Source organism: Rhipicephalus microplus, chromosome X, assembly GCF_043290135.1.
Source record: "Rhipicephalus microplus isolate Deutch F79 chromosome X, USDA_Rmic, whole genome shotgun sequence".
Taxonomy (NCBI): domain Eukaryota; kingdom Metazoa; phylum Arthropoda; class Arachnida; order Ixodida; family Ixodidae; genus Rhipicephalus; species Rhipicephalus microplus.
This window is the reverse complement of record NC_134710.1, coordinates 231,846,082-231,873,222: the sequence shown is the minus strand read 5'-3', so window position 1 is coordinate 231,873,222 and position 27,141 is coordinate 231,846,082. Positions and strand designations below refer to the sequence as shown.

General features: G+C 45.6%; 1 protein-coding gene across 4 annotated transcripts in view; it reads left to right on the top strand.

Moving 5' to 3' along the window:
• The window catches only part of LOC119187881 (ileal sodium/bile acid cotransporter), a 150,678-nt gene that overhangs the window by 79,612 nt on the left and 43,925 nt on the right, over nt 1-27,141 (top strand). For all 4 annotated transcript variants that reach the window (XM_075878784.1, XM_037435986.2, XM_075878786.1 and 1 more), the window contains exons 3-4: nt 16,697-16,901; nt 23,135-23,395. In XM_075878784.1, coding sequence (XP_075734899.1) covers nt 16,697-16,901; nt 23,135-23,395 — 466 coding nt within the window. The remainder of the gene's footprint in view (nt 1-16,696; nt 16,902-23,134; nt 23,396-27,141) is intronic.

Below are 27,141 nucleotides of genomic sequence, written 5' to 3'. Positions count from 1 at the left end.
AATTTGCGGGACCAAGCCAGTAAACACGATGTCCTTGAGCGAGTGCTATGTGCATGTCGATGGTGAACAGCCGCCTTTCTATTGCATTAAAAGTGAGGTGACGGTGCGAATTCTATACGTTACCAGTAAAGTGACCATTTGCTGCGGCTTTTGTGTCTTCTGAAGCTGTCGGCATACCACCACCGCGGTTTGGCGTGCGTTTGTATATATCGTTTGGGTTTAGATTGCTTGAATGCCATGTTTGTCACGCGACTTTGAATTTATTAGGAAGTCAGTGTGAAGACACTTAACTTAGGTCTGCCCTGTTGAGCCCTTGGCACCATTTCAATGCGGGGTGTTCAATTTCGCTTTTGTCGAGGTCTTCATCGGATTTTAACAAGGTCGTATCATAAGTTCAATGACACCTTTGATTTTTTGTAGCTCCATTGAAAGTATAATGATGCGCACAAAAAAGTTATTTCATGTCCACCTCGACCATGCATATTTCTTGCAGCGCATGTTTCATTTCGAATACATAATATCCACGCCTGATCACGCAGTGTGTTCACTGATTCGAATGTCGATTTGGTTGTTTGGTCGCTCGTAATATCGCTCGCTTGGTCTTCGTAATATCACACAATACCCACTAGGATCAAGCATGTTTGAGTTACGCCATGATTTCCCCCTTGATAACCACGTCAATTTTCGCGAAACCATCGACAATTCTATATCTGCCTTGGTTATTTTTTCAACTCGTTTTCACAGCGGCAGCTTCATATCGCCCGCAGCTCTGGTACATGCATGCAAGGATAGAATATTTTACGTGCCAAAACCATCACATCGTTAGGAGGCACGCCGTAGTGTGAGACTCCAGATTGATTCCGGCCACCTGAGGTTTTTTTTTTTTTAATTGTGCACCTAAATCTATTTGAAGTGTAAGGCGCGACGCAAACAGAGGGTGCGCACACACCGAGCGTCACTTTTGTGTGCATTGAGCATCATACCACCGTACTCTTGAAATATGCAGCACTAACACGCCCTGTCTGTCATTCCTGCACCAAAATCTGAGCGCACACTCGCACCCGTAGAAACGCAGCTGGCAGGAATTGAACTCATGACTTCGACTCTAACATCGCATCACCTCAGCATGCTAACTTATCGGTGGGTGTTGCTTGCAAGACTTGTAGTATAAACGCTATGCGCGAACCCACATGCAGCATAAATCTGTTTACACTGAGCAGCGACGAGAAATCTTGATCCATCAGCTGAACCAAACACTTGATTGTATAATTGATTGATATGTGAGGTTTAACGTCCCTAAACCACTACATGATTATGAGAGACGCCGTAGTGGAGGGCTCCAGAAATTTCAACCTCCTGGGACTCTTTAACGTGCACCCGAATCTGAGCACACGGGCCTACAGCATTTCTGCCTCCATCGAAAACGCAGCCGCCACAGCCGAGATTTGATTCAGCGACCTCCGGGTCAGCAGCCGGGTACCTTAGCCGCTAGACCACCGCGGCGGGGCTGAAAACAACACTTGCACTTGCAAAGCTCACAGTATGGTACTTAATAGTAGTGCGAAAGCAAGCTCCGCTGCTTTTGCACTACCAATGGTTGTTTCGGGCAGCCAGTGCCTGATCGCGAAATGTACAGCGGTTGTCTATTTGCTGTAGTTTCAGTTTACAAACGCGCTTTTTTTTACTATGAGTCCGGCCATCTCGTTCCTTTACTGCACATGGCAAAAAGTTTTCAAAGTAACAAGACCACGGAGTATCGCTGCCATAATCCACTCTTGACGTATTTGCTTCTCGCACTGCTTGCATTGGCAACGGCAAAACTTGACGGGCAGTTTTCAGGTCTTCGTCGTGTTTAAACTTTTGTAGCAGCTCACAATGCAGCAGTAGTGCGTGCCTGCTTTCTAGGAATGACGAAGCAGCAGCGCCTGTAGCGCGCAAAATGCAAGATAAACGCCCCAAGGAACACGTTTTGCGTGCACGCAATGGGAAAACCCAGCAAGCGCGGCCCGTCCGAGCGACCGAAGCTTTGCCCTCTTTCCGCCAGGGTGGCGAACGGCACTGCGCAAACTTGAGCCTGTCTAGATGAGAGGGTGGTAAATGGCCGGATCGGGCGCATCTGGCTGGTATCGATAAAATAAAAGAGGCGGTGCCCGAATAGCCTCAGTGTCCCGCCTTCTGATGGAAGGTGGCACAGCAATGCAGTTTTCCGTGAAGAGGATTCAGTTTTCCGCCACTTCAGCTCGCGCTGCAGATCCGGCAAACTCTTGCTTCTGACAGTACTTCTTTGCTGCTCTATCTCGTATCTCCTTCGATACTTCAGGAGAGATAAAAAAGCAAAGCAGACGACGGAAGCAAAGAGACGCCACCTTTCTGCTCCCCTAATGTATGAGCTCACATAGAGGGTGTAAGATTTGGTATTGCGCTACCACTTTACCGTTAGTGCTTATACCATGCTCTTGCGTACGCAAAAATAAAATAAAATGCGCTAGGATTATTCAGAAGCGAGACTTCCAGCCAATCCTTGTGCTATCGCGTAAGCTGTCTAGCCAATGGTAACAAGCTCTTAAATGGGTACTTACACGAAGTCTTTCAGGCGACGTTTTTAACGCGATATGGCGTCGGAGAGCTCGTTCAGCAGAAATTCCGTCGGCGTCACTCATTGTGAGGGCAATACCAGCGTTTTCCATGAGAAAAATTTCGAGAAACATGCAAATAAATAATAAACATGTTCAGTTTGAGTGGGAAACGAAACCAGGAGTTCTGCTTGGTTAGCAGGTGTTCTACCACACAGCCACATCATTGCTTGAAATTGTCCCGAAAAAAAATTTCTTGAAGAATGTCATGTAGGAGTCTCATTAACACACGTAATTTCACGTGACAGAAGCGTATATAATTGCATTAGGCCTCAAAACACGTGATTGGCGGAACGTGTGCTTGGTTTAAAGGCCCGTCAATTACAAAGCGCACATGCATATTATCAGCATCAGCGTCAACAAAATGTGCAGATGTGCAATCGCGCACGTTGCGTTATCCGGGTGTGTAGCGGGTACTGCAGCCTTGATTCAGAAAAGAAAGAATTATGGCGAAAAGAATGAATTATAATATGAAACTTTGTTTGGAATATGCATTCTTGGATAGTTTTAAACGGCCAATGTTACGCCCTCAGTTGTTACCCAAGTTTCCTTGCGGCATGACTGAGGTGTCCACCGAAAATCTAAAATCCAGGCTAGCGATTGAGAAGGCGATGAGAACAGAGCCCGATTACGCTATCACGTGCTACTCTTGAAGGCGAAGTGCCGGAACCTGGTAGTTGTTTTCTTCTTCTGTTTTCGTTAAATGAAAAGCCAAACCAATAGGAGCCCCGGAAGTGTAGTGGTAAGCTTGAGCGTGCTCTGAAAAATGGATTACGTGTTTTTTTTTAAGTTAATCAATTGATATATGGGGTTTAAACGTCCCAAAACCACCATATGATCATGAGAAAAGCCGTTGTGGGGGACTCCAGAAATTTCGACCACCTGGTGTTCTTTAACGTGCGCCCAAATCTGAGCACACGGGCCTACAGCATTTTCGCTTCCATTGAAAATGCAGCCGCCCCAGCCGGGATCCGATCCCGCGATCTGCGGGTCAGCAGCCGAGTACCTTAGCCACTAGACCCACCACGGTGGAACTTTTTTGGAAGTTAATTTCGGTCCCTAGTTTATCTTGGCGTCGCGACGCAGTGTAGGCTTTTGGTCACTTGCTCGCGCGAGATATCGTGACGTTTCTTTACGTCTACACTGACGTGTCGAACGCCGCATATGTGGGAAACAAAGCAAGGCACCGTCAACCATGGATGAAAGTTAGTCTAGCGACGCTGACGACAGTAACGACGTATACGCATAGGAAAAGAACATATTATTATTATTATTATTATTATTATTATTATTATTATTATTATTATTATTATTATTATTATTATTATTATTATTATTATTATTATTATTAATAAAAATATTATTTCCTCATTGTTACTGTTATCACTTCTTAATGGTTTTTGTCTGCGGTGTTACATGGGGGGGAGAAGTACATTTTAAATACCTGAGTAATCATCCAAGGAATAAAAACAGTTAAACAAACAAAATAAAGAATAAGAGAGACAGGATACACATGGTCAGTCGGGGATCAGTGACCCATAATTGTATAATTAACGTATATTGCACATCATGCACACGGTGAAACAAAAGGCAATTCAAGAACACTTGGTACAGACAATGGGGGGGGGGGGGTATATTATTTAAGCAAGCCAAAGCAAAGGTCAGCAGTAGTCAACGCAAAGCGCAGTGCCCTGTGAACCATTTCGCATTCAGCCCTGTCGCAAACGCGTGGGAAGGCGACTCACCCGACAGCGACAAGGCCATGCACGAGGAATTGCACATCGGAAACGTCTGCCGTGCGCACATTGTGACAGAACGCGTGTTCGACTTCGCTCACTTACTTCACTGGTCCGCCTAACTTTGATGACTACACGGCAAGCGCGGACCAACGAGAAACCAATGCGCGAGTAGCCATTTTGTGGGTTTTGTGTCACAACTACGCAATAAATCCGACAGACAATGATGCCAAATGAGGCATACGAGACATTATAAGTAGAGTCTGAGCTGTAGTGATTTATAACGTGAATGGGAAAAATAAACTTGCCGCTGGCACTGGATTGAACTTGCAACCTCCCGATAACGAGTACGATGCTCTATCGATTGAGGTACAGTCGCTTTTTGTTTTCTCATACAAATTGTATTGGGTATTTCTGTTTGTGCAATCCTGAGAATGTTAGCGCTGTCACTCGTAGCCATGATGGCGGATGTGAAGCACTGTTCTTGCCAGCTGGCTGGCGTCACGTTTTGCACGCGACGCGTTATGCGAATGTTGTACGTTCGGTTCAGCGGCAAGTTGATTTTTCATCGACTGTGATTCATTTTCATTCGTGTTATAATTAATGCGACACAGCTAACAGCTACCTATAACGTTTCTTGGGCTTACCTTATATCTTCATTGTCTATTACTTTGGTGATGCTTTGTCTATAGCAAAGAAACGAGCCCTTGGTGAATTTCTTTTTTTTTTTTTTTGTATCAGAAGTAGCTCTACTGCTGAGTGATGCCACTAGAGTTTGCACTGAAGTTCCTCGTCACCCTATATATCGATGTCAACAGGTGCGCCGAGCGAAAATTCAATGTAATCTTAAAAGAAAATGTCAGCATTTCTTGAGCTTCACCCTCGGTCATATAGCCGTCTGTGTGTGTTTACAAGAGATTTGTATGAAAGAGCACAGTCAGCTTCAGAAATTGGTGTCAGTTAATTTATTTAGTAACTAAAAATTACGTGTATTTGGCCACAGCGTGTCACTTTTGAGCGTGTTAGCCAAGTCACATCACTTGCCTACATCTCATAGATTAGCTGGCGCACTCAGAGCGGGTAAGTTGGGGCCTCGCGGTAAACATGTTCTAAAATATTTCCTATCAACTAAGGAAAAAATATAACAAACATTTTACACAGACGTTCCACCACCTCTGCGAGTGGCATACATCGTATGCACTAAAACAAAATGAGCGGAGACCGCCCAGTATGTCCCCTGCAAATACCTATGTCGTAAGAGAGCTTAGCCTAGCGGTAGTTGTTGCAAGCTGATTTGTCGCGACGGATGGACCACGATTCCAGGACTTTTTTTCTCCCCCACCTTTGTTCTCGAGCCCGCGTCGTCGCATGGTTGTAGTCAAATGTATTCCGTGTTGACAAGCAGTTTTCAACGAGCACTCTCGTGGAACGCGTGGCCTGAGTGAAAGTAAATGCAGCACGTTGTAATCGGTGCATACAGGCATCCCTATATCAAACCACACCGTTGTCTCAGAGATTACGAAAGATACGGCTTTAAATCACACAATGTTGTAACCGAGGCATAGTCCGAGGGTTGAATTTCGTTATATGGCACGGGTTATGACCACGTCAACATCATCGTCGTGAGACATGGTCTGTGAGCCACGCCCTTAGCCAAATTAAACAACTCTCGGCACATAGCTCCTTAGTGCTTTATGTCAGCAGCACTGTATTGCTATTAGCGAACCATAAATGTACCAACAGAAGTTCTTCGATAGTTTGGCACTGCTGAAGGTACTTTACAGTTTTCCTCAAGCTTATCAATCTCAACACAAGGTGGCGCCCTCGTTTTTACGGTTTAGAGGTCACACTTTCCGCAAAGGTTACTTACAGTGCTTACGTCTAAGCTCTTTTCATCGTAATATACAAAAACTACCACACCAGCTATAACAATAATCGCGGAAAGTGCTGACGTGTGCTAAGTAATTCAGGGGTAAGAAGATCGAAACAATAAAGGTTCGCGCAATTTTGTGCTCATTGGGAAACCGTGCCAAAGACCACCCGCACAAAGATCCTTATCCTCACTTGGGCAATTTTATCGAGTGGGCGATTACGAAAGCCGCCGACTGTGGCATATAAACGGAGAAACCACCACATACTGAAAAATACGAGAAGATAGACACGAACACCACTCATGCATTTGCCTTGTGCCGTGCACCGTTATTTTGTGCGTCACGTTGCTCGATGAGCGGCGAGATGGAGAGTGCGTGGAGTCCGGTGAAGCCTTCCTCATTATGCGAGCTCCCCACAAAAACTGCGGTTCTTGCACAATGCTACCTCATAGACTATCGGCATTAAATGAGTGTTGGACAGTGCAAATCGTTATTTATTAACAGTGCTTATACTATTGTTTATAACTCTAATAGAAACCTTAGTTATAATTGCCACCTCAATGTATTCTGGCCTGCAAATTATTCGGAGATTCTCAATAGTTGAACCTGAGGCAACTTTCTTTCACTTGTGCGAACGCTTTCTTTTTTTTTTTTTTACCGTGAGAGAACTTTAGGTAAAAACGTTGTGCAGGCAACACCGCTTGTCATGGGGAGCCGATTTGAACTATTGTTTCAAATTACTCGTCAGCTCACTTCGTAAATTTTCGCTGTCACTTGATGGCGATGGTAGGCGATGCAGAGGTATCCCGTGAATCAGCATAAAAGTGTCAGGGAGAAAACAACAACGTTCCTATTCCGCTAACCACGCATCTTAGACTGCTGCGTCTCTGCATAACATAGTGATTCATGTGACGAGCTAGGACGTCCTAGACTGAACGCGTTGGATATCAGGCACATTATACGTGCGAGAATGCATGCACACGCAAGCGTAGGTTGGTCCACTTTGAGGGGGAAAATCCTATCAGCGTCTGGGCGTTTATGGCAGCATGCATGAACATACATGGGAAATACATGAATGTATTGGGTCCGGCGTTTCTATGACAGCTATATCTGCTGAATGTCTCATATATGCCTTTTTTTTTTTTGCGTAACCTATGCCTTCAAGTCTTATCAGACCGAATGCTTAATAATGCGCTAGCGTTTAAAATGAACGACTGTAAGCAGGTGTTTTTGTCGGTCACATCATCTTTTCTTGCAGACAGTATATACACTACTCTGCTCGTGTTGTAACACCCCGCAAAACAATACATTTCTCACTCAGCCGCGGGGCGCTCCATCCGTGTGCGTATGCAATGGCTGAAGCGAACCGAGAGCGTGCTAGCGGAGTCATGGCGACTCGTTTTTCTCCTCTACTGGACCGCGACCTGCGCCGTTGTCTATAGTAGGCACTGCGTGCGCGCGCACTTTCCGCACCAGCCGGGGGCCTTGACTAGGCTAGAGCACGTTACGTCACGGCAGCCGGGACGTGCCTATCACGATCTACAAGCGCAAACGCAGGCTCCACAATCGAGTCGTCTCGTCCAAGTAGCGTAGCCGGCCCATGGGGCGGAGATTGCCGCGATCAAAGTCGCGAGCAGCGCGCTAAGGTTCGGAGGATAATTGGTCCGATTTGAGAGAGTCTGGAGTACACCTAGAGAGGCCTCTTGTGCGGTGCAGCTGCCTGCCGCGGGGTGGTCGTGCTGCAAAAGGCCCGAGCAGGCCTGCCTGTAAAACGCACCTCGTCGGCGAGAGCAACCACTGGCGCACCGTGCGTATGCCCGTGCTGTAATGTTCACGGAAAGCCATAGCCTGTCTTTTATCATTCCATTATAAGAAGTACGAAGCGAACAGAATCAGCGTTTTGCATTAATTAGCACACCTTGTTCTGAAGTTGAAGTAGACGGCCCTGCAAAGAACCAAAAAATATTTTCTTTCATTCGCTCATTGACCTGACCTATAGTGTGCTCTTTTTGTTTCTTTTTTTTTGTAAACTAATAATGCCAGACTATTGCAAACGAACGCGTGGAAAGGCGCGCAATCACCTATTCACCAAACATGTGCCTTAAGAGAACAAATTGCTTGGACATTAGTAAACAATTATTTTGCGAAGTGTACCTGCGTATTCGGGGACCAGCAGCCGTCAACATGCGGTGTCTAACTGTCAACTTAGTATGTTAGTAGACTAATGAGGGGGAAAAAATTAAGGGGAACTGAGATATTGTGAAAGAAGGCATTACGCCTCGCTTTTTTTTTTTTTTATCACGAAACTGATTTGTAGATCTCAGCGTCATTGCCATCTGAGCGTCATTGCCCACCTTAAGCGTCCCAACGCCCCGCCAGAGAGTAGACAAAATGGCCAAATTTCAAGTCCTCGTTGTTTAGAACCAATCAGGTGACACAGATCCAAATACGCGCACTCACACGCGGGAAGCGTTTTAAACTCGATGACAGCCGTGTGCTTCAAAAATTATACGACCTAGTCAAAGCAAAAACACAATCGAAAACTGTCGAGGGAGTCGCTAGGTTTCACCGAATGGTTACGCCGCATACCCTCCGGGGCAGGGGCTGCAGCGCTTTATGAAACTCCTCCAACTATGAAAAAGGCACCTATGAAAAAAAAAAAGCACTGCTACACAGCATACACAGCCGGCAAATTCCTTTCACATCGTTACAAACCACCCGACTTAAAACCAAAGTATAGAAATGACTCAACAGTTTAAAACTTTGACATTTACGCGACATTTGTAGAATAATTTCGCTTACTCCTAAAACTTACAATGAATAATATTTTATTGTGACTTGTGCTGAAATTTCGGCAAACTGAAGTGCTCGTTCATAAATATGTGGCGCTGCTTGCTCATGCCTCAGTAATGCCGTGATCAACAGATTGCGTGTTGCCTGTCGTTTCATTCACTTGATGATTGATTGGTCCATTTTACTCCATTAGTATACGGATGAGCTGTCAATTTAAGTTGAGGTCCTTAAAACGTCGGACAGTTTGTTCCTTCATCTGCAGCTTGAATCACGGCAAAGCTTGTCGTTAGGTATTTCAAACATCCATTTAACAATGCATCACCTTTAACTCTCTCTATCTTTTATTTTTTTTTCACATCTAAATCTCGTTTGCATGTGTAATAATATAGTTCCATCAAACTTTGCACTTTTGCCTCCTATGTTTGATAAATGTTTGCTTTCCGTACTTGTACTGACTGCAACCACGTGACTATAGCCCCGGACTGTCTCCACTCGTGACAACGTAATTAAAATTTGTTCCTATTGCATTTCTCTAGCTATCGCATCACGGATTTTGAGTTGCTGACAACGCTGCCTTTTCGTGAATCTGAGTCGCTCTATTTTCTCTTTTAAAGCCTAGTAGGCATGTTCTTTATTCTAAATCTAGAAACCACGTGAAAAAAAAATAAGGGTTCGATTTAGCGCTGCGGTTATGCTATTCGTGTATAAGACGTTTTCGACAATTCTCGTTTGCATACCTTGCTTCTGCAGTTAATTACTCGGCTTACACTTTGCACTCAAATACAAACATTCCGCCTCATTACGATGCGAAGGAAAATGTTGGAAGTTGTGTATACGTGTTTGCATTCCGTCGAAGAGAAGAAAAGCAAGAAGAAGAAATATGAAATCACAAAGGAGGATAAATCTGAGTTGTTTTGCTTGGTCTTCACAGCCCTCCGACACTCCCCTCGAGCTTCAGTTCATCGTCAAGTCAGCACAGCAGTTGCCGAAATTTTTCAGCCATAGTATTCGATTGTCGTCAGCACGATCTCTCTTCTTTGCCTCTGTGAAATCTTACTTCGCGTGGCGTGCTTTCCTCTTGTTTCATTTTCTTTTTTTTTCTCTTTCACTCGCCCTGCCTACCTACGTGAAATATAAGGAGGAGGAGGAGGAGGAGGAGGGAGTCTACTAATTGTGTCCTCCAAGAGGCAATTACGCTAGCTCACTTTTGTTCCTCTTTCAGCGGTATTAATTATTTTAATGATAATGGGAAGAGCGGATATGGAGATGTAAAAATAAATAAGGAAAAGGTAAGAGAGAAGACAACCCCGATATTCAGCTCTAGTCTTTTGCATAAGCCTGTCATCCTTGAAAAACGCAGCACGGTCTTTAAGTACTCCTGTGTAAACATCCGTCGCTGCCGGAAGCCCGGAACTGTTACGGACGAAGTGTTGCGACTCTCGTTACTTCCGACAACTTCTTTGGGTAAAACTAACGGCACCTCACTTCGCTAAGGGACACACAGAGCAATGCATGTATGGGTGTGGAGTAAGAGGGCCACGTTACAAGCGCAATCGATCCTGTTAACTGGTGTACTGCGGCTCGCTCATGGAACCAGAGTTGTCATCCCATAACCTGTGGTGTGCTGGCCCGATTCATGTGGGCCGCCTGTTGCTGGCACGGTCAACTTCGGTTGATTGCACACTTCGACACCTAGCCTCCCTCCACTGCATGCGTAGAGAGGATCGGAGTGCACGGACATTTTCGTCCAAGCCAAATGATCTTAGTATTCTACAAACATACCACACACCGGCATGTAGCTGACTCCTCGGATTCGATTTCACTGGAAGGAAAGTGAAGAGTGAGGGTGGGGGTGGGGGGAGGTGTGCTAAAAAGGACGAGAATGCCGCTAGTCCACCACATAAATACGTCTAAATAGAATCGTTTTGTCGGAGCTGTTATACTAATACTTCTCTGCGTATAAACATATGATTCTTATTTTTGCCCTACACTTTACTGTTTCAGCCGACATGCCGCTTGAATGATATAATAACTGCCGGGGTTTAACGTACCGTAAACAATCATATAATTATGAAAAACGCCGTAGGAAGAGGGCTTCGGTAATTTCGACCTAACGTCACCAACTCCATGTACGCAAAGCTCAAGCATTTTCGCCTTCATGGAAAGTGCGGTCGCCGCGGCCGGGATTCAATCCCGTGAACTGTGGGTCGGCAGTCGAACGCCACCACCGCAAGAACGCAGTGGCGGGCGACATACCACGTCATATACGTTTATGTTGTACACCACCGGAACGAAAGGCGAACAGTAGAAAATGAATTTGTAAAGGCGGATTTACGAGCTGTCGAAAATCAATCTAACGAAACCCGATTTTACGAATTTCCCTATCTAACGTAGTAATTTTCATTGCCCGCCAAGTAAACAGGGCAGAAGAGTTTATAGGCGGGCTACTCGGCATATTTATTATCACAACTTGGCAGCACATTACAAACGGGACAAAGTAAGAAGCTACACAAACAAGCGCAGTTTTCTTTTTGCGCTTGTTTGCGATACCTTCTCACTTTGTCCCGTTTGTTTGAGCTGTTAAGCTGTCATAATGAACAGGGTTTAACGCTGTCATAAACTCGAATAAACGAAGCTACCATTGCACTAATCTCGATTTCACAACTTTTGTTCCGGAATTAAATGCATAAAAATGCAGGGATTTCGTCAACACATACTGGTTTTTAGGGCACGTGTTGTAACGCTGTCGCGTTAAAATATCTAGCCACCCTAGTCTGACCCTACTTTGATTTTGACAAGGCCACACCGCGCCCATCCACGGAATAACGGACTTAATATAGTAGGTAGCGCTGCTGCAGGCGCTGCAGAGGCGGCGGTGGTTTGTTGTGACTGCAAATGTTCCCAGAGGGCAATAATAATATATAGGGTTCTAAGTTCCAAAACCATGGTATCAGGCACGCCATAGAGGAGGAGGACTCCGTAAACTTTGCCCACCTGATGTTCTTCAACGTGCAGTCGTGCACAGGCAGCTTTCAGTACCCCGTCCTCTAGCATTTCATCTTCAACGAAATGCGACCGCCGCGGCCAGGATTGAATACACGACCTTTGTGATTCAGCAGCCGAGCATATAAAGTAACCACCGCACCACCTCGGCAGACTGTACTCGCAGGAAGACGGTGGCTGCTTTCGCTATTTATATGGTTTACGCGAGAAATGGCGCTCATCGCTTTCTTGGAAATGCTCTGCTTGTCCGCATAAACACTGCATTCGATATTACAGTTTTCGAATATCACCCTAGTGCAGTCCACGAGCGTCTCCAACGAGCGAGATACTCGGAGGCTGCAAAGATATTCTAGTACACGCACTTTTAAAGGCATGCTTCTTCGAGAAGCCCTGTCGTCGAGGCAGACCCCTTGCCGTGTGGCGTCGCAAGCAGGCTTCAAGAAGCCCTTTTGTTATGTAAGGCTGCAGAAAAAGGTCACATTTTCGCGCTAACCATCATCGAGGCCCAGCAAAACTCCACTGACCATTGGTGCTTTGAGAAGGCTCGCTAAGAAGCACTGAGATTGCACGACTGCGACGATTGGTCAGATTGCCAGAGAGACTGTACCAGGAACAAAACAGAAATGAAAAAATAACGTTAATGAAAGATAACTTGTTTCAAGGGAGAGTCCTACTCGGGAGTCCTACTGGCCTTAATTAGCCGCCCGGTTCAACCTGGTCGATCACCGCTATAGATGTCCGGCTCGATTTGAGCCGGAAAGAAATAGAACCAACGCGTTAGGAGCAGTGTGCCAAGAAAGTCTGCATGAACGAGGCATTCTAGATCCCGACGCACTTTACACATATTACTCAAACTGGAAAAACAGCTTGGACTTTTTTCACGGTGTTTGCCACACATATTGAACATAATTATGATGGCTAGTCTTAGACGCCACATCAAACGCGAAATATGACCGTCGTCGGCGTCAAGACGAAGTGATGTAAAAAATCATCACGTGACGTCTCCAAGACGTCACAAATCGCCAAAATTTGGGGCGTCATTTCCGTCATTATGGCTTCACTATGGCGCCACATAACGCGCTGTCATCTGCATTCGTCTACGGCGACTCGAAGGCGTTAGCCATGTCCTTCGTTCTTTTGTTCTCAATCTGTTGTATTGATACTGCACGCGTTCATTTATGGTTTAACCAGGCCGCTTAAGGAGTGGCCCACGTGGTTTCGCAATTTTTTTTGTTGCTGTTTCACTCGATAATGGCAACAAGAGCGGTCCCATGACGTATACTGTTCTGTACGAAGGAGGAAAAGGGGGCAGCATATCGAGGTAGCATTTATGCACCTACAACACTGTTTTCTCACTGTTGTAAATGCCACTATGCGACACGACCTATCGAGGGTTTCTATATAAAATCCAGATGGCAATAAAACTGTATGGATTGTACTGTATGCTGTGCAGAATGCTGTCTCCCCGTGTGGTCTGCAGAGCGTGAGCTGTGCCCGGGACATGTCTAACGAGACAAGGCCCACACGAGCTAGGTAATCTAAAAGACGCCTTCAATAAAATCCCCTTTCCATCTGTATTCCGTATGCCGGTTACTCCATCCTCCGCTCATGTACCGAAATAACCAGTGCACTCAATAGAAGAAGTAACACTGTTGTTTGTCTCGAGAAGCTTATAAGGTAGAAGATTCCATCTTATTTTTTAGCTTTCTTTGAGTACAGTACGTTGACAGTCAACCTGCAATGGAAAGAGCGACGATTCGTTGCTGGTGCCCAGGCGGAACAAATGCCAACGCAAGGACACCCCCCCCTTCCCCCCCCTGACTGTGGATCACTTCACTGCGCAATTCTGTTTGTATCTTGCCTTTACCTACCGTTGTCCATTAGAATACACCTGCAAAAATCACTTCGATATTCAGACACCCCTTCAGGAAGTGGCAGCCTTGAGGGTTGTGTAATGTCCAGATTTTCCTATCAGTGAAAAAACGGTTGTCGCGTTTTTTTTTTTCTTTTTTTTCTAAGGGTGTCAAACGACCTCACGATGCGGGGGCCGAAAATGCGAGCCCAAAAAAGTGGTCAGGGACGTAAGAAAAGAGAAGATCGAGCTGTACTTGTGTACGGGGAGGCATTCGTGCCCGTTCGCTCGCCCGAGATAAGCAGCGCTGGGGGTGCATTAAAAACGGGTTTAATAGCCCTAAGGAATGGCCTAATGAAATCGTACATCAACTGCATTTCGCTTCTTTCGCAGTATTCCGTCGGAAAATGCGGTCGTTTCGGCAGATACTTTTTCACAAGCGACAAGTTTTCGCTTTCTCGAGTCCTCGAGAAAGTACGTAAGCGGTATATTACATGTGAGCGTGTAATGAGCCACGTCGTGAACCACGGTGATGAGCCTAATTCCGAGCGTTCGTAGATGTGTTTTTACTCCAAAGAAAAGTTCAGCGCCACCGTGAGAATTCCGAACTCCCCAAGGCGTGATTCGAGGCCGCATGAGCCTGCCTTTTTAGTAGCTTCCAAAGGCGTCCTAAATGCTCCTCAGGCTTTGGTTGAAGGACGTGTACGAGTCTTTAGGAGTCACATCAGAAGATCTGTTGGCGATTGTAGTCGGGAGCAACGGTTTGGTGATATGTATGGGAGCCGTGAGCGAAGCTGAATCAGCTCGCACTTCGCGCGGTTTCGGAAAATGTCATGCATCGGTGGCATACATGCTTTCCCATACGCGTCGCATCACCGCATTGTCGTTTTTTGTTGTTTTTTTTGTCGTTTCATTTTTTTTTCATTTCATTTTCCTTTTTCATCTTGGAGCCGACATTACCGGGAATACTGTTGTAAACGGCGCATGCAGCCAGCAGTCAGTTGCATACTCTGTATCGAAACAATATACCGAATGAGAGCCATTAGAGGCGTGCTCTCTGGAATGTTTGACGTGCCTGAACACACTGCGCAAGGACACTCAAAATTGTATAATCACGATCCCGGCTTCCAGCCGTTGCTTCTCTGCCAAATAGTTGTTTTGTTCTATTGATGCGCATCTCTGACAAAAGCATACGTATACGCGCTCAGTGATAGAATAATTATTGTTTGATTGTGTCATCTCTTCGGTGAGAAAAATGAATAGCATTGAGGGCTTCCGTATTAAAAAAAAAAAGTACCGACAAAAATTATATAGTCTTGTTGCAATATACAGCTAAAAAGCCATTCATTGCGGCTTGTAAACCTCTTTTTCTCGAGCACGCGACGGTTGTTGGTTGTGGAGACGTTTTGATATAGCGGGCAGCCACTGTTTCAGTTTCGTAGAGGGCCGTGAGATGCCCGGGACTCGGCGTGATTTGTTTGTAAACAAAGCTGGTCACGTGAATACGCGAACCATGGACACACTCACAATGCGCGCTGAATCAAGTGAGCCCCACATTCCCATGTATACAGGTGCGGGAGAGAGCGCACGCAAGAACCGTGCATGTCAACACAGACCCTTGAGGGGGTTGTCGGTTGTTTGCATGCGAACCCGAGTTGATGTAGATGTCGTGAGGTGCTACATTTCACGGGAATTTGTGCGGCACACCCTTTAAAATCAATTCTAAATATGTTGAATGTTACATTAGCTATTGGGATTTTTTGGGGGGGCGAGACACTATACTGTTGGCTGCGTTATACAGAATGTCTCAGAATAAACAACAACAACAAAAAAACACGACGGATGCGTTCTTACACGTACACGAACTTCGGTAGATCTTGTGTCTTCTATCACCACCAACGGAGTTTTTTGTTGTTGTTGTTTTTATTAGTTACTGAGCCAATGAGTGAGAAAGTCATCACCGAACGACACCCTGTGCGATGCCAGTGCGCGTTGAAAAAAACCCAGGCAATAAAAAGTCTGAGTCGCTTGGACGTTAAACCACATAAACCAATCGATCAAGAGAAAAGCAAACCGAAAAACAGCAGTACACGGATAAAGTAAACACTGTTCACAAACAACAGCTGAACCAAAAAAAAAACGGCGAAACAATGTTATCGGCGGGCTCTGTTTGACACATGAACCTTGACTCGTTTTCAGAAGAAAAAAAAAAGAACTCGACAACCGTGTATGAGTAAAAGCCCCCAACCGACCGTGCAGTCAGGCACGGCCGGACTGGAGGAGCGAGAGTGGACGCGTGCCGCTCCTCCAGTCCGGCCGTGAGTCAGGTTCACTACGGACACCGGCCTCTGTGAGATTCCTTACACTGTCTGCCTTTTCACACTTAAAAGTCACCCCTATAAACATAACTAATGGTGGTAGCGATTTCTCAAAACTATTTTAGTTAGTAGAGCATTAACCAGTACTCTAAAAAATCTCTCTCGTGTCGTAAGAGAAATGGGCAACTTATCACACATTCAGAAAAAGAGGTCATTCGGGCGTGTTGGTAGTTTCAGCGTGTTTCAGAAACCGTAGTGCACATAACAAACAAGAGTAAACATGAAAACGGGACGAGCGCTTGTCCTGCAGGTCTTCATTTCGTCTCGTGTTCGTTATAGTGCACTTCTGAAGTACGGCCTCTCTGGAGTCCGCCCCGCAAACAAGCGGCACGAAAGCGGGTAGAGGGAGCGAGGCGGGCCTGAGAAGCCGGAGTCCATAGGCGTGCGTGTTGTAAAATTTACCGCAATTTTATCTCTCCTTCCCGCGCAGTATCGCCATGACACTTTGCTCGACGGTGCTGGCCATGGGCATGATGCCGGCGAACATGCTGATATACGGCAATTACGTGGACACAGGCGACATTGTGGTGCCCTACTCCAAGATGGCAATGAGCCTCGTCTTCATTTCGCTCCCAGCCGGTCTTGGCATGCTGTTCAACTGGTTCTGCCCGCGGGTGGCACCTTACATCACAAAGGTACGCAAGCGTGCAACGCGAAAGGGCAACTTTGTGCGTGCTTCACTGCGGGACGGCTTGCCGCTCAACAATGCTAGAATGAATCCATCTTGCTTGTTTGGTCATTTTTAAAAGCCAATTTTGATGTTGCGCGCGTAGCAAACGAATGAACTCGGTGAATTGATATATTGCCATTATTAAAGGCGTGAAATCAACAGGGAGGGATAAAGAACGCAGGACGGACGCGATCGTTTCGTGTTGTTCTGGGGTCCTTGTTTGTTTCAAGCTTTTCGCCGTGGTTCATGGAACATGTCGCAAAAGGAAGTGCACCATATGGAAACATGTGCAAATTACATGTAATTTATTACGCATATTCATTTACACTTGCGGTGGTCTTGTCGACAACGTTTTTCAACCGTTAAAGATATCTACAGTTCCATTAGGTACGTCGTTTCTAGCAGTCAATTACGCGTAACCAGTTACGTCAATAGCAAGAGGGTAGGCTACACAGATTGCGGTACTTAAAATTGACGAGTACTACAGTGCGAAACAACCACGGTCCCGCTCCAAGAAGCTTCACGGTTGCGGGTCCACATATTCGAACAGGCGCATCTAGCCGTTCTGCAGTTGTTTCCAAAGAAGCTTATATAGCGTTTCGCTGCTTACCTCGAGAACACGGATTCACTTTCCGGCGACGGCAGCCGCATCAATAGAGAAATATACTATAGAAAGAGTGGCCACACGAGCCTTTTCGCGGCAGAGCAAGAAAGGGTCTGACCAACCACTAGAAGGCGTACCCATTACTTCTTTGCAAAGACATGTAATAGCCGGGAAGGTATATAACAGCTGTATCTTGCCGGTACTTAGCTACGGAGCAGAAACCTGGAGACTTACAAAGAGGGTTCAGCTTAAATTGAGGACGACGCAGCGATCAATGGAAAGAAAAATGGTAGGTGTAACCTTAAGAGACAAGAAGAGAGCAGAGTGGATTAGGGAACAAACGGGGGTTAAGGATATCATAGCTGAAATCAAGAAGAAGAAATGGACATGGGCAGGGCATGTAGCGCGTAGACAGGATAACCGCTGGTCATTAAGGGTAACTGACTGGATTCCCAGAGAAGGTAAGCGGGTTAGGGGGAGACAGAAGATTAGGTGGGCAGATGAGATTAAGAAGTTTGCGGGTATAAATTGGCAGCAGCAAGCACAGGACCGGGTTAACTGGCGGAACATGGGAGAGGCCTTTGTCCTGCAGTGGACGTAGTCAGGCTGATGATGATGATGATGATGTAATAGCCGCCTAAGAAGGACAATGAAAACCCAAGTTTCGCATCAAATGTTTCAAAAGAAGAAATTTTATTGATTTGTGCAATTTTCTATATCCGCTCTACATCGTGTTCCGCTGTGGATGTTAATGCTTTAAGTCTGACTAAAAAGTGTTGCATTTCTGCTTTGTCTTGCACGAAAGGTGACATTCATGTGCTTTAGATGTTCTGTGCATGTATTTCCTTTGTGGAAGCACGGATGTGTAGCCTAGTAGTAAAGACACTCGCTTTCGGAGCATGAGGGCACGGGCTCAAATCCCAGCATTTCAAAGAAAAAGCTTTGTTATTTTATTTATGCTGAATACATTATAGGGTCTTCAGCATAAATAGCAGCGCAGTAGCTCGGCTGCAGGCCCGAAGGGAGTGTCCGCTTTTTTTTGTTTCTTTATGGCCGCATCTCGATGAGGATGAAGTGGAAAAACACCTGTGTACTCATATCGGCTCTGTGTCCTGTTTTCACTCTGTCTCCGTTTGTGTGCCCTCTATAGCCTTGCCGCGCTGCTCTGGTGGCTATAAGGTGCTCGTCTGCTGACCCGCAGGTCGCCGGATAAAAATCCCGGCTGCAGTGGCTGCATTTTCGATGGAGGTGAAAATGCTGTAGGCCCGTGTGCTCAGATTTGGGTGCACGTTACAGAACCCCAGATAGTCGAAATTTCCGGAGCCTTCCACTATGGCATCTCTCATAATCATATATGGTGGTTTTGGGGCGTTAAACCCCACATATCAATCAAAGATCTCTAGGTGGTTAAAATTGATTGGGAGTTCCTATTACTCAAATCACGGTTTGCCACTTAAAACCCGAGAATTTATTTTTTTTTAATCGAACCGCCTTCGCCATGGCATGAGAGAGGTTAAAAGAGCAAGGGCGGGGGACTTTTTTTTTTTTTTTTTGCTGAAGGAGTGTTTCCTTCGCCCACGTTAGCTGACTGTGCGTGTATGAGCGAGAGAGGTGGAAGAAGGGGTGTTTTTGTGTGCAGCTGTTTCTAATTCCAGAAATGCAAACAGGACCGGCATCATTGCTCTTTAACTATTGAACAGTGGCGTACCAACTCTTTTGTGAGGGGGTATATATATATATATATATATATATATATATATATATATATATATATATATATATATATATATATATATATATATATATATATATATATATATATAACCGACAACCCCCTAAAAGTAGGAGAAATTTTTTGCAGAACAAACAGTTATCAAAGCTCATTTTTTCCGCTCACAATCTCCCAGTGGAATCGGCTCCCACAGAAGGTTGCAGACTGCCACACTCAAACATCTTTCAGGGACATATTGCTACTGTCATAGCTGCATTTTTTTATTATCTGTTTTTGTGACCATCTTGTTTTTGAATATTTCTTTTTGTGTAAGCGTATTTTAAGTTGTGTATTTCCCCCCTGCAATAATACCCTCGGGCGCTGCAGGTATTTTTAATGAATAAATAAATAAATAAATAAATAATAAATAAATAAATAAATTGAGTGCGCAGGTGCAGTCTAGTCTAGAGTGCATCGATGCCCGCTCCTCTGCTCAGAGTAAAGACATCTGCTGTGGCCGCCATCGCCACTCCCGTTGCATACCGGTGTCGCTGAACATGCAGGGGCATAACATGCCCAATAAAGCCGACTCGTGAGCTCTACAGCTTCGTGAAGACGCTGCAGGCACTACAATGGCGGAGAGAGCAGTACAAAAGGTGGCAGCACCCTTTGCGGGGGCGCGCTCATCGAGGCACCCTAGTCTCGCCCGGCCGTGGCCGACGGTCGCTTCTCTTCGAGCCCGCCGTTTAGCCGCTCTTCAGCAATACGGAGGTTATTTCTTCTCAATTTGGAGTAGTAAATTACTAAAGGTACAAAGTGAAAATTAACTAAGCTGCAAAAAGTATGAACTCACTTTGAAAATGAAGGTTCAGGACAGCGTGACATAAGTTGCTTTCACCAAGCACGTACTCGACGAAATCAATGCTAAGAAAATATTCGTGCTAAATGGGTCTGACTTCATTACAGCTTGGCATATAGACTGCGCAATTAAACATTTGTGTTGAAGTATTACAAATAAAATTGGGATGTTTTCGGTTTAATCACAGCAATTGCGATTTACCGTGCAAGAATTATGTCTGCCTCTTGCAAATAATGTAGCTCATTAGACAGAATTCCGTTTTGGGATGCAGGAGACTTTAGAAGGATTTGTCTTTCATACGCAATCACTTATACTAGTAAGAAAGAAAGGTAACGCTGCAAACCACAAATGGTTTCCGGAATTCTGAGAAGTCGGTATACTCGGATCTTGTGCACAGATTTCTTTTCAACAGCTCGTCAGGATTACGTAGTCACATACCCTGATTTACGCGAACAGCTGACTCGATCTACCATGACGTCATAAACGGTAATGTTCACTTCACGTAGGGGCACTGCTAATAGATATCGTTTGCAAAACACACGCCAGAAGGTCAAAATGAACTGTTTCGATGGCGCACGCCGCTTCGTCGCTGTGATAGTGAAACGCCCTTTGCCTCAGTGAAGCAACGATTGGTCTCGCACGTCATGTTCATATACACATTGATGCTATTCTGGGGTAATCAACCGTGAGAAGAATTTATTCATCAGGTGGCTATATCTAAACTGGTACTTACAAGCGTGACAGCACTGTTGCTAGGATGTTGCATGTAGACACTATCTGAAATCAATAGCACTTTCTGCAACTAATCTCAACTTGTTTTTCTAGTGAAACGGAGCGCCGAAATTATTCCGCAAAACATGAAGCTAAATAACAGGATGAAATAGCAACTACACACAAGAAAATCTAACGCAACAGCGGCGGCGGTATTCTCCGGCGAGTGCATTCGAGAGAATTTGCGACACTAGATACTAACTTAAGCACGCGCCCACCAGAAAAAAAAAACGCCGCCAGCAGTTACCCTGATGCATACGATACCGTGAACAACGCAACCTGAAACGCAAGTACGCTGTCGTTTACGTTTCAGAAGCGCGACATGATTGCGAGGCACGCTGCTGAGTAATTGTGGTCACTTCGCATTTTTTAACTTGCTGCAGATGCATTTTCTTGCTGTTCACCCCCGTCTGAGTGCGACAACCGTGGCCGAGAATCGAACCCATGCATCTTCGAAGTAAGCAGCGCGACACCATATAGCAAACCTCATCAAAGCGTGCACGCTGGTGGGCAGGCGCCGTTGGCGTTTCTACTGCAAAAAAAAAAAAAAGGTTTTTTTTAGTTCTTCATTGTTTTACCAGGAACATCATCGATGCTTCTTCCGTCATTTGTTTTAAGCGTGAGACAAGCAAAAAGTGAGCGCTGGCAGCGCAACGGCGTTCGAAGCGAGTGCGTTCAGTGTGTACGCGCGCCACAGCAAGATTCGCAGAGTCCCTGTCGTGACATCATGCAAGCCTCCCACCAGGCGGCGCCACTTCACCTTCTCGGGGCTGCGCATCGATGACCAGCATTATTAGGTAAATAAGTCGCTGGGGAATGCGCAAGTTGCAAGTATTTTCGCACAATATGGACTAGAAATACACCTGGAAAGTATATAGCATGACACGAGGCACATGAACGCGCGTGCGTTTGTCATTGGCAAAGCTTTCATTCCGAGAAGTTCGCTTAGTTTGTTTAGTTTGACTAAATGTTATTTCTCCCAAAAAATTTTTATTTTCTTTTATATTTCATGTGAAGGCGCATTTCTTCACCATTTCACTAAGTTTTTTCTTCAGATCTAGCCACATGGCGCCATACATCTTAACAGGATAGAAAGGTGCGCTAGTTTGTAGTTTATCTTCATTCAATGACAAGTGTATGCTTCCCATACATTTTCCGCGGTATATGAATGAATGACAAAAAGTCACATCTCTGCCGCAAAGGCGAAGCAATGAACGCGAGAGCAACCAATTGGAAGGTCACGCGCAGAATGGCAAGCAGATCGAAACGTGCCCCACGTTCCTCACGCACAAATGACGCACGAAACGCACTCACGTGTACAGATGAACACGAATAAGCATCTCAGTCGCTACTTCGCTGTGTCTGGAAAGCACGCCCTCTTTGCAAACGGAGACTTTGCAACGATTGCGGTGACCTTTAGGCGCCCGGTAACTACAACATGATCATTGCGGTGAAGGCCCAAGGCCAGCCAAGGCATACGATTGTCCCCACCGCGAGATGAACGCACGCGTTAACGTCCACCCTGCTCCTTTTCCACAGGGCTAAGTACGCATGATAGATGAGAGTGCGCGCTGCCGCGTCGTGACGATGTGGCGCCGCGCGCTCATTGCACCATCTTGGTGGTAATACTCAAAACACAATAGTTCCCCCCGAGGTGCCCATCACCAGCGGTAAGTGGTAGATATAAATAGCTTGCCGTTTGAGCGTTGAAGGAGCTGCTCCTTCGAGGCTCAGTGGTTAACGCCTCACACTCTCAATTCGTAGGTTCCACGTTCTATTCCGCGCGCCGGAGTCTTCTTCATATATATATATATATATATATATATATATATATATATATATATATATATATATATATATATATATATATATATATATATATATATATATATATATATATATAGTGAGTGGCGTTCACTCCGGCGGCAAAATCCAGCCGAAAGTGTCAATATAATTGTTATCGCATTAATAAGTTTTATTAAAAGTCCGGCGGTTTCCTGCCGGTGAGGCAGGAAACCGCCGTCAAAACTCCTGTCCTATCCACCCACCGTTGATGATGATGGCGGTGCCTCAGGTAACGGCTCGAAGTCCTTGGACCGGGGCGGCATCTTCGGCTTGCTGGACGGGCCAAAGCTGGTCGGCCAGCTCGTCGCTTCATTTAGGATGCAAGTGGGCAAGATAATCGTTTGTATGGTCAATATAAATTAGAAACAGGGAGAAAACATAAGTACACTCCACTTTCCTACTTTGCAGCTGTCCAGCACCCTCGGTGGCCTGCTGATCGTGGTGACCCAAATCATGGAGGTGTTCATCTTTCCCGATATCTTCCACAACATTCCCCCCGTGTTGTACGCTGCAACGGTAATCATGCCTGCAGCAGGTATGATGCTCGGCTACCTCATCAGTTGGCTTCTCAAGAGACCAGATGCCGTTCGGAAAACCATTGCCATCGAGTCCGGCATCCAGAACGTCGGCATGGGACTCACAATCGTCTCGCTCTCTTTCAAGTTTCAGGTGAGCAACTTAGCAGTGTCGTACATTAGTTATATGCGAAAGTGCGAGAAGGAATATTCGGCCCTCGAGAGCTTTGTCATTTCGGAAAGGCCTCACAGCTTTAGCTTCACAGTCTCCAGCATGCAGCAAGCTGTAAACTTGCCATAGCCATCGCTAACCAACATTCCGTACGTGGCAGGCACGTGGTCGGAATTTTTTTTTTTCGAGAAGGGGGAGGGCGGGCTCAAGGCCTAATTGTTCGAAAGGAAGTATGTTTATGGCAAATATGAAGAAAGTGTCCCTTGAATATACAAGGCGCCCATTATTAGAAGAAAATCAGAACAAAGTGGAGTGCAGCACAAGAGGCGAGTTAATCAGCGATGGAAAGCAAATTTTGACTCTGCAGTAAAGCTAGTGCGTGTGCACCAGAATGAATGCTTCCTACCAGAAAATCTCGGCCAAGAAGGCCCATACAGAGTCAGTAACGAAAAAACAAGTGACAAAAAAAGAAAAAAACGGGGGAGGAATTGCATGGGAATTGATCGAACACTTACGCGTGTGCGAGAATATATATATATATATATATATATATATATATATATATATATATATATATATATATATCGAACACTTTCTGTGCCGTGCTTCCCGCACTTTGTCTTAACAACAGGCTTGCGAGTAGAACGAGAATCATTTTATGGCAGGAATTCTTTACATTACACACATTAGGGAAAACAATTTTATTGGACAACAAAGAACTAAAACACGAATGCTTCCCTGACACAAAAGAGGCAGAACGTTAACATTCACTTTAGCAAGAAATTTTAAAGAATGGTTTGGTAATTGTATTATAGTCAAGGACAATGCAAAAGGAAAAAAACAAACATGTAGCCTGGCCGAAGATAGCGGTTCACGCTACGATTTTCATGCGTCGTGGTTTTCGCTGTGTTTAGGAGAATTCTCCTGCACACAGCGATAGCTCTGCCGACACTGACCTGCATGTATGCGGTGAATGGAAATTAGACTATTAAGCCGTTCATCAGCTGTCCGGTTCCTCAAAAAAAGTCAGTTTCGCCAAAAGGGTGAAGCAATCAATGCTATAGCAGCATATTCGAATGTTTTACGAAGCAAGGCTAACATATTTAGGAGCAATCTTAAAATGCGCTTGCTAAGTAACCAAGTTCCCTGCGGCGCAGCCACAGTAGATGACCACAACAAGGCTCGTGCGTAGCGACTGAGTTGATATACGAAGAGAGGCTGACAGTCAACTCATTTGGATCCGATCTCACGTAACTCTACAAAACGCTGGAGTATGAGAACACGGCCACTCCAGGTAGACTTTTGACACTGCCTTTCTTCGTGTTGAGAGCGCAGCCCAAAGAAGCTTTCACCTGCTGCGGGGACACAAGGCGCGCATTGATCGTTGCCGCGATAGCGCAGCATAACCATAGCCACCCCCTTCCCTTCTTCGCTCACAAGATAAGCACGCGCGCAGATGACTCCGGCCGGAAAGGCAATGTTAACACCGCATGCAGAAAGAGGCTCCTTCACCTCATCCCCGTATATATTCGTGAATGAAAGCGGCGGCGGCGATTTAATTGCTATCGCAATAATATGTCTTCACTCTTTTCAGTGTCGAAAAGCTGCATTCTGCAGCAGCTGTACTCATCACTGGGTGCGTTGCCAATATCTTGAGGAGTGTGTGAATATTTGGGAGTTTGGGAAGAGGGCTTTGTCGCATTTAGCTAAAACATCCGTCGCAAAGCGAGAAAATTCGTCTTCTTGCATGGCCTGCTATTTAGTTTTCCAGATTTTTCATTCACCATTTAGTGTGAGGATATGAGTTGTCATATCTCTCAGGTGAAAATCGGAGGCCAGCTGCACAGATTCAAATTTGCCTTTGGAGGCGTGCTTTGGCAACACAAATTGCAAACTTTGCAGTGTCTTGCGTTGGTTTGTAAAGCGCGTTTGGAAGGAAGGTTTTAGGTCATTTATCGACGAAATCAACAAGGCTTGCCTGTAGTACTCTTCCGCTAAACTACAGTTGTAGTTAGCCCAGACCCCGTAGGGGCGTCTGTGCAAGCAGGCGTTAGGTGTATGGCAACACCACGGACCCGAGCCAACGGGGAGATTTAGACCTTCTCCCACGTTTCACCGTGCGTGGCCTAGCCATGTCCGGGAAAAGGGGGATCCTGGAGGTTGCGCCGACGCTGGGTGCTTGGACCTTTAAGGCGCCTCTGGCAAAGACAGCACACCCCTTTGGCCCCGGCTTCACGTATATGGCCCCCCTGACCTGACCCACTCAGGAGAAATCGGAAGTCGCCTTTTCCTGCCTCTCCCTCCCTACATCTTCGTCTTTCTCTCACACTTTTTATCTGTCCTGCCATCTTCTCTTTTCCGTTTACTTCAAAATTTCCTGCCTGCAAAGGTTAACCTGGTGTAGATATATCTAACCTAGGGTAATTATAGGAGGTTATAGCGGCAATGCATGACTGGAATTTCCAAGTATTTGCTAGTCAACCTTGTAGCGTGCCCTTGTTGGACTCAGTGGTGGGTGGCCCCGACCACCACAACACTTTATGGCCTTCATATGAAAAATCCCCTTTCCGCCTTCCTAATCGCTCCCTGAAAAGGTGGCACACCGAACACACATTCATGCTCAACATACCAAAGCCAACCTTCCCAATGAACCATGTTATCCACAGCCAGAACGAAAAGGAGGCCGTCCAAGCGATTTCACTTTTCCTCGTTTTGAAAACTCTCACAGAAGCAATAGGTCTATGTTATAAAGTGACAAAGATGGAAATTGGCGTCTTCTTCTGAAGGTTCGTAACAAACCTCAATATGAGAAGCTGTCTAAACTTGTAGCGTTTGGGGAAACCCCTGTTTCAGAGGGCCCACAGAGGTCAATAAACTCTGTCCGCGGCGTGATTCCTGACGATGATCTCCTTGAACATTCTGAATGTGAAATGCTCGAAAGTCGACAGGACCTGGACGTTGTTGCGTTACGCACAGCTCGCCGCTTATCAGCCAGCACCAAAGTCTGGCTCATCTGCTCCGGACGTTAATCTGTTATCGCGCATGTGCCTTGATGTGCGTTCGCGCCCCCTTCGTTCACGGCGTGCCTTTATAATCGACTACGCACCACGCCGTGGGTCATTCTTTTGTACGTTTTTTACGGCAAGTATGCCACCTTAAAACTTGTTATTCCTTGTCACGGCGTCTTCCTCTCCCGGCTTGGAGCCCGTCTCGGTCAAACATAATAACGTGGTCAAAGTCCAACGAATAACAATAAGGCACGACAACAAACAGATCCTTACAAAACACATAATAATTATCTTCGGAACCAGTGACCTACCAGAATCAATCGAAACCGGCTATTGCAATAATTAATCAATCTAAACTGGCTCTTTTGAAAAAGCTCCTCTCTACATACCACTACAACACCGTCTTGATGAACATAAATTCCAGTCCTTAATAGACGACCTTCTGGAAACCTATCTTGTCCTAGGGGACATTAATGCACATAGTAGCCTCTGGGGCGACTCTCGCTGTGATGCGCGAGGTCGCCTGATTGAACAGTTCCTTTTTTCTTCCGGCACGTGCCTCGTGAATTGAAAAGAGCCAACACATTTCAACATCGCTAAAAATACGTACTCGGCAATAGACCTCAGCATAACATCTCCATCACTCCTGCCTCTACTTAAATGGCAAGTCATTAATAATTCAAACGGTACTGACCATTTTCTTATACAGTAGACTCGCAA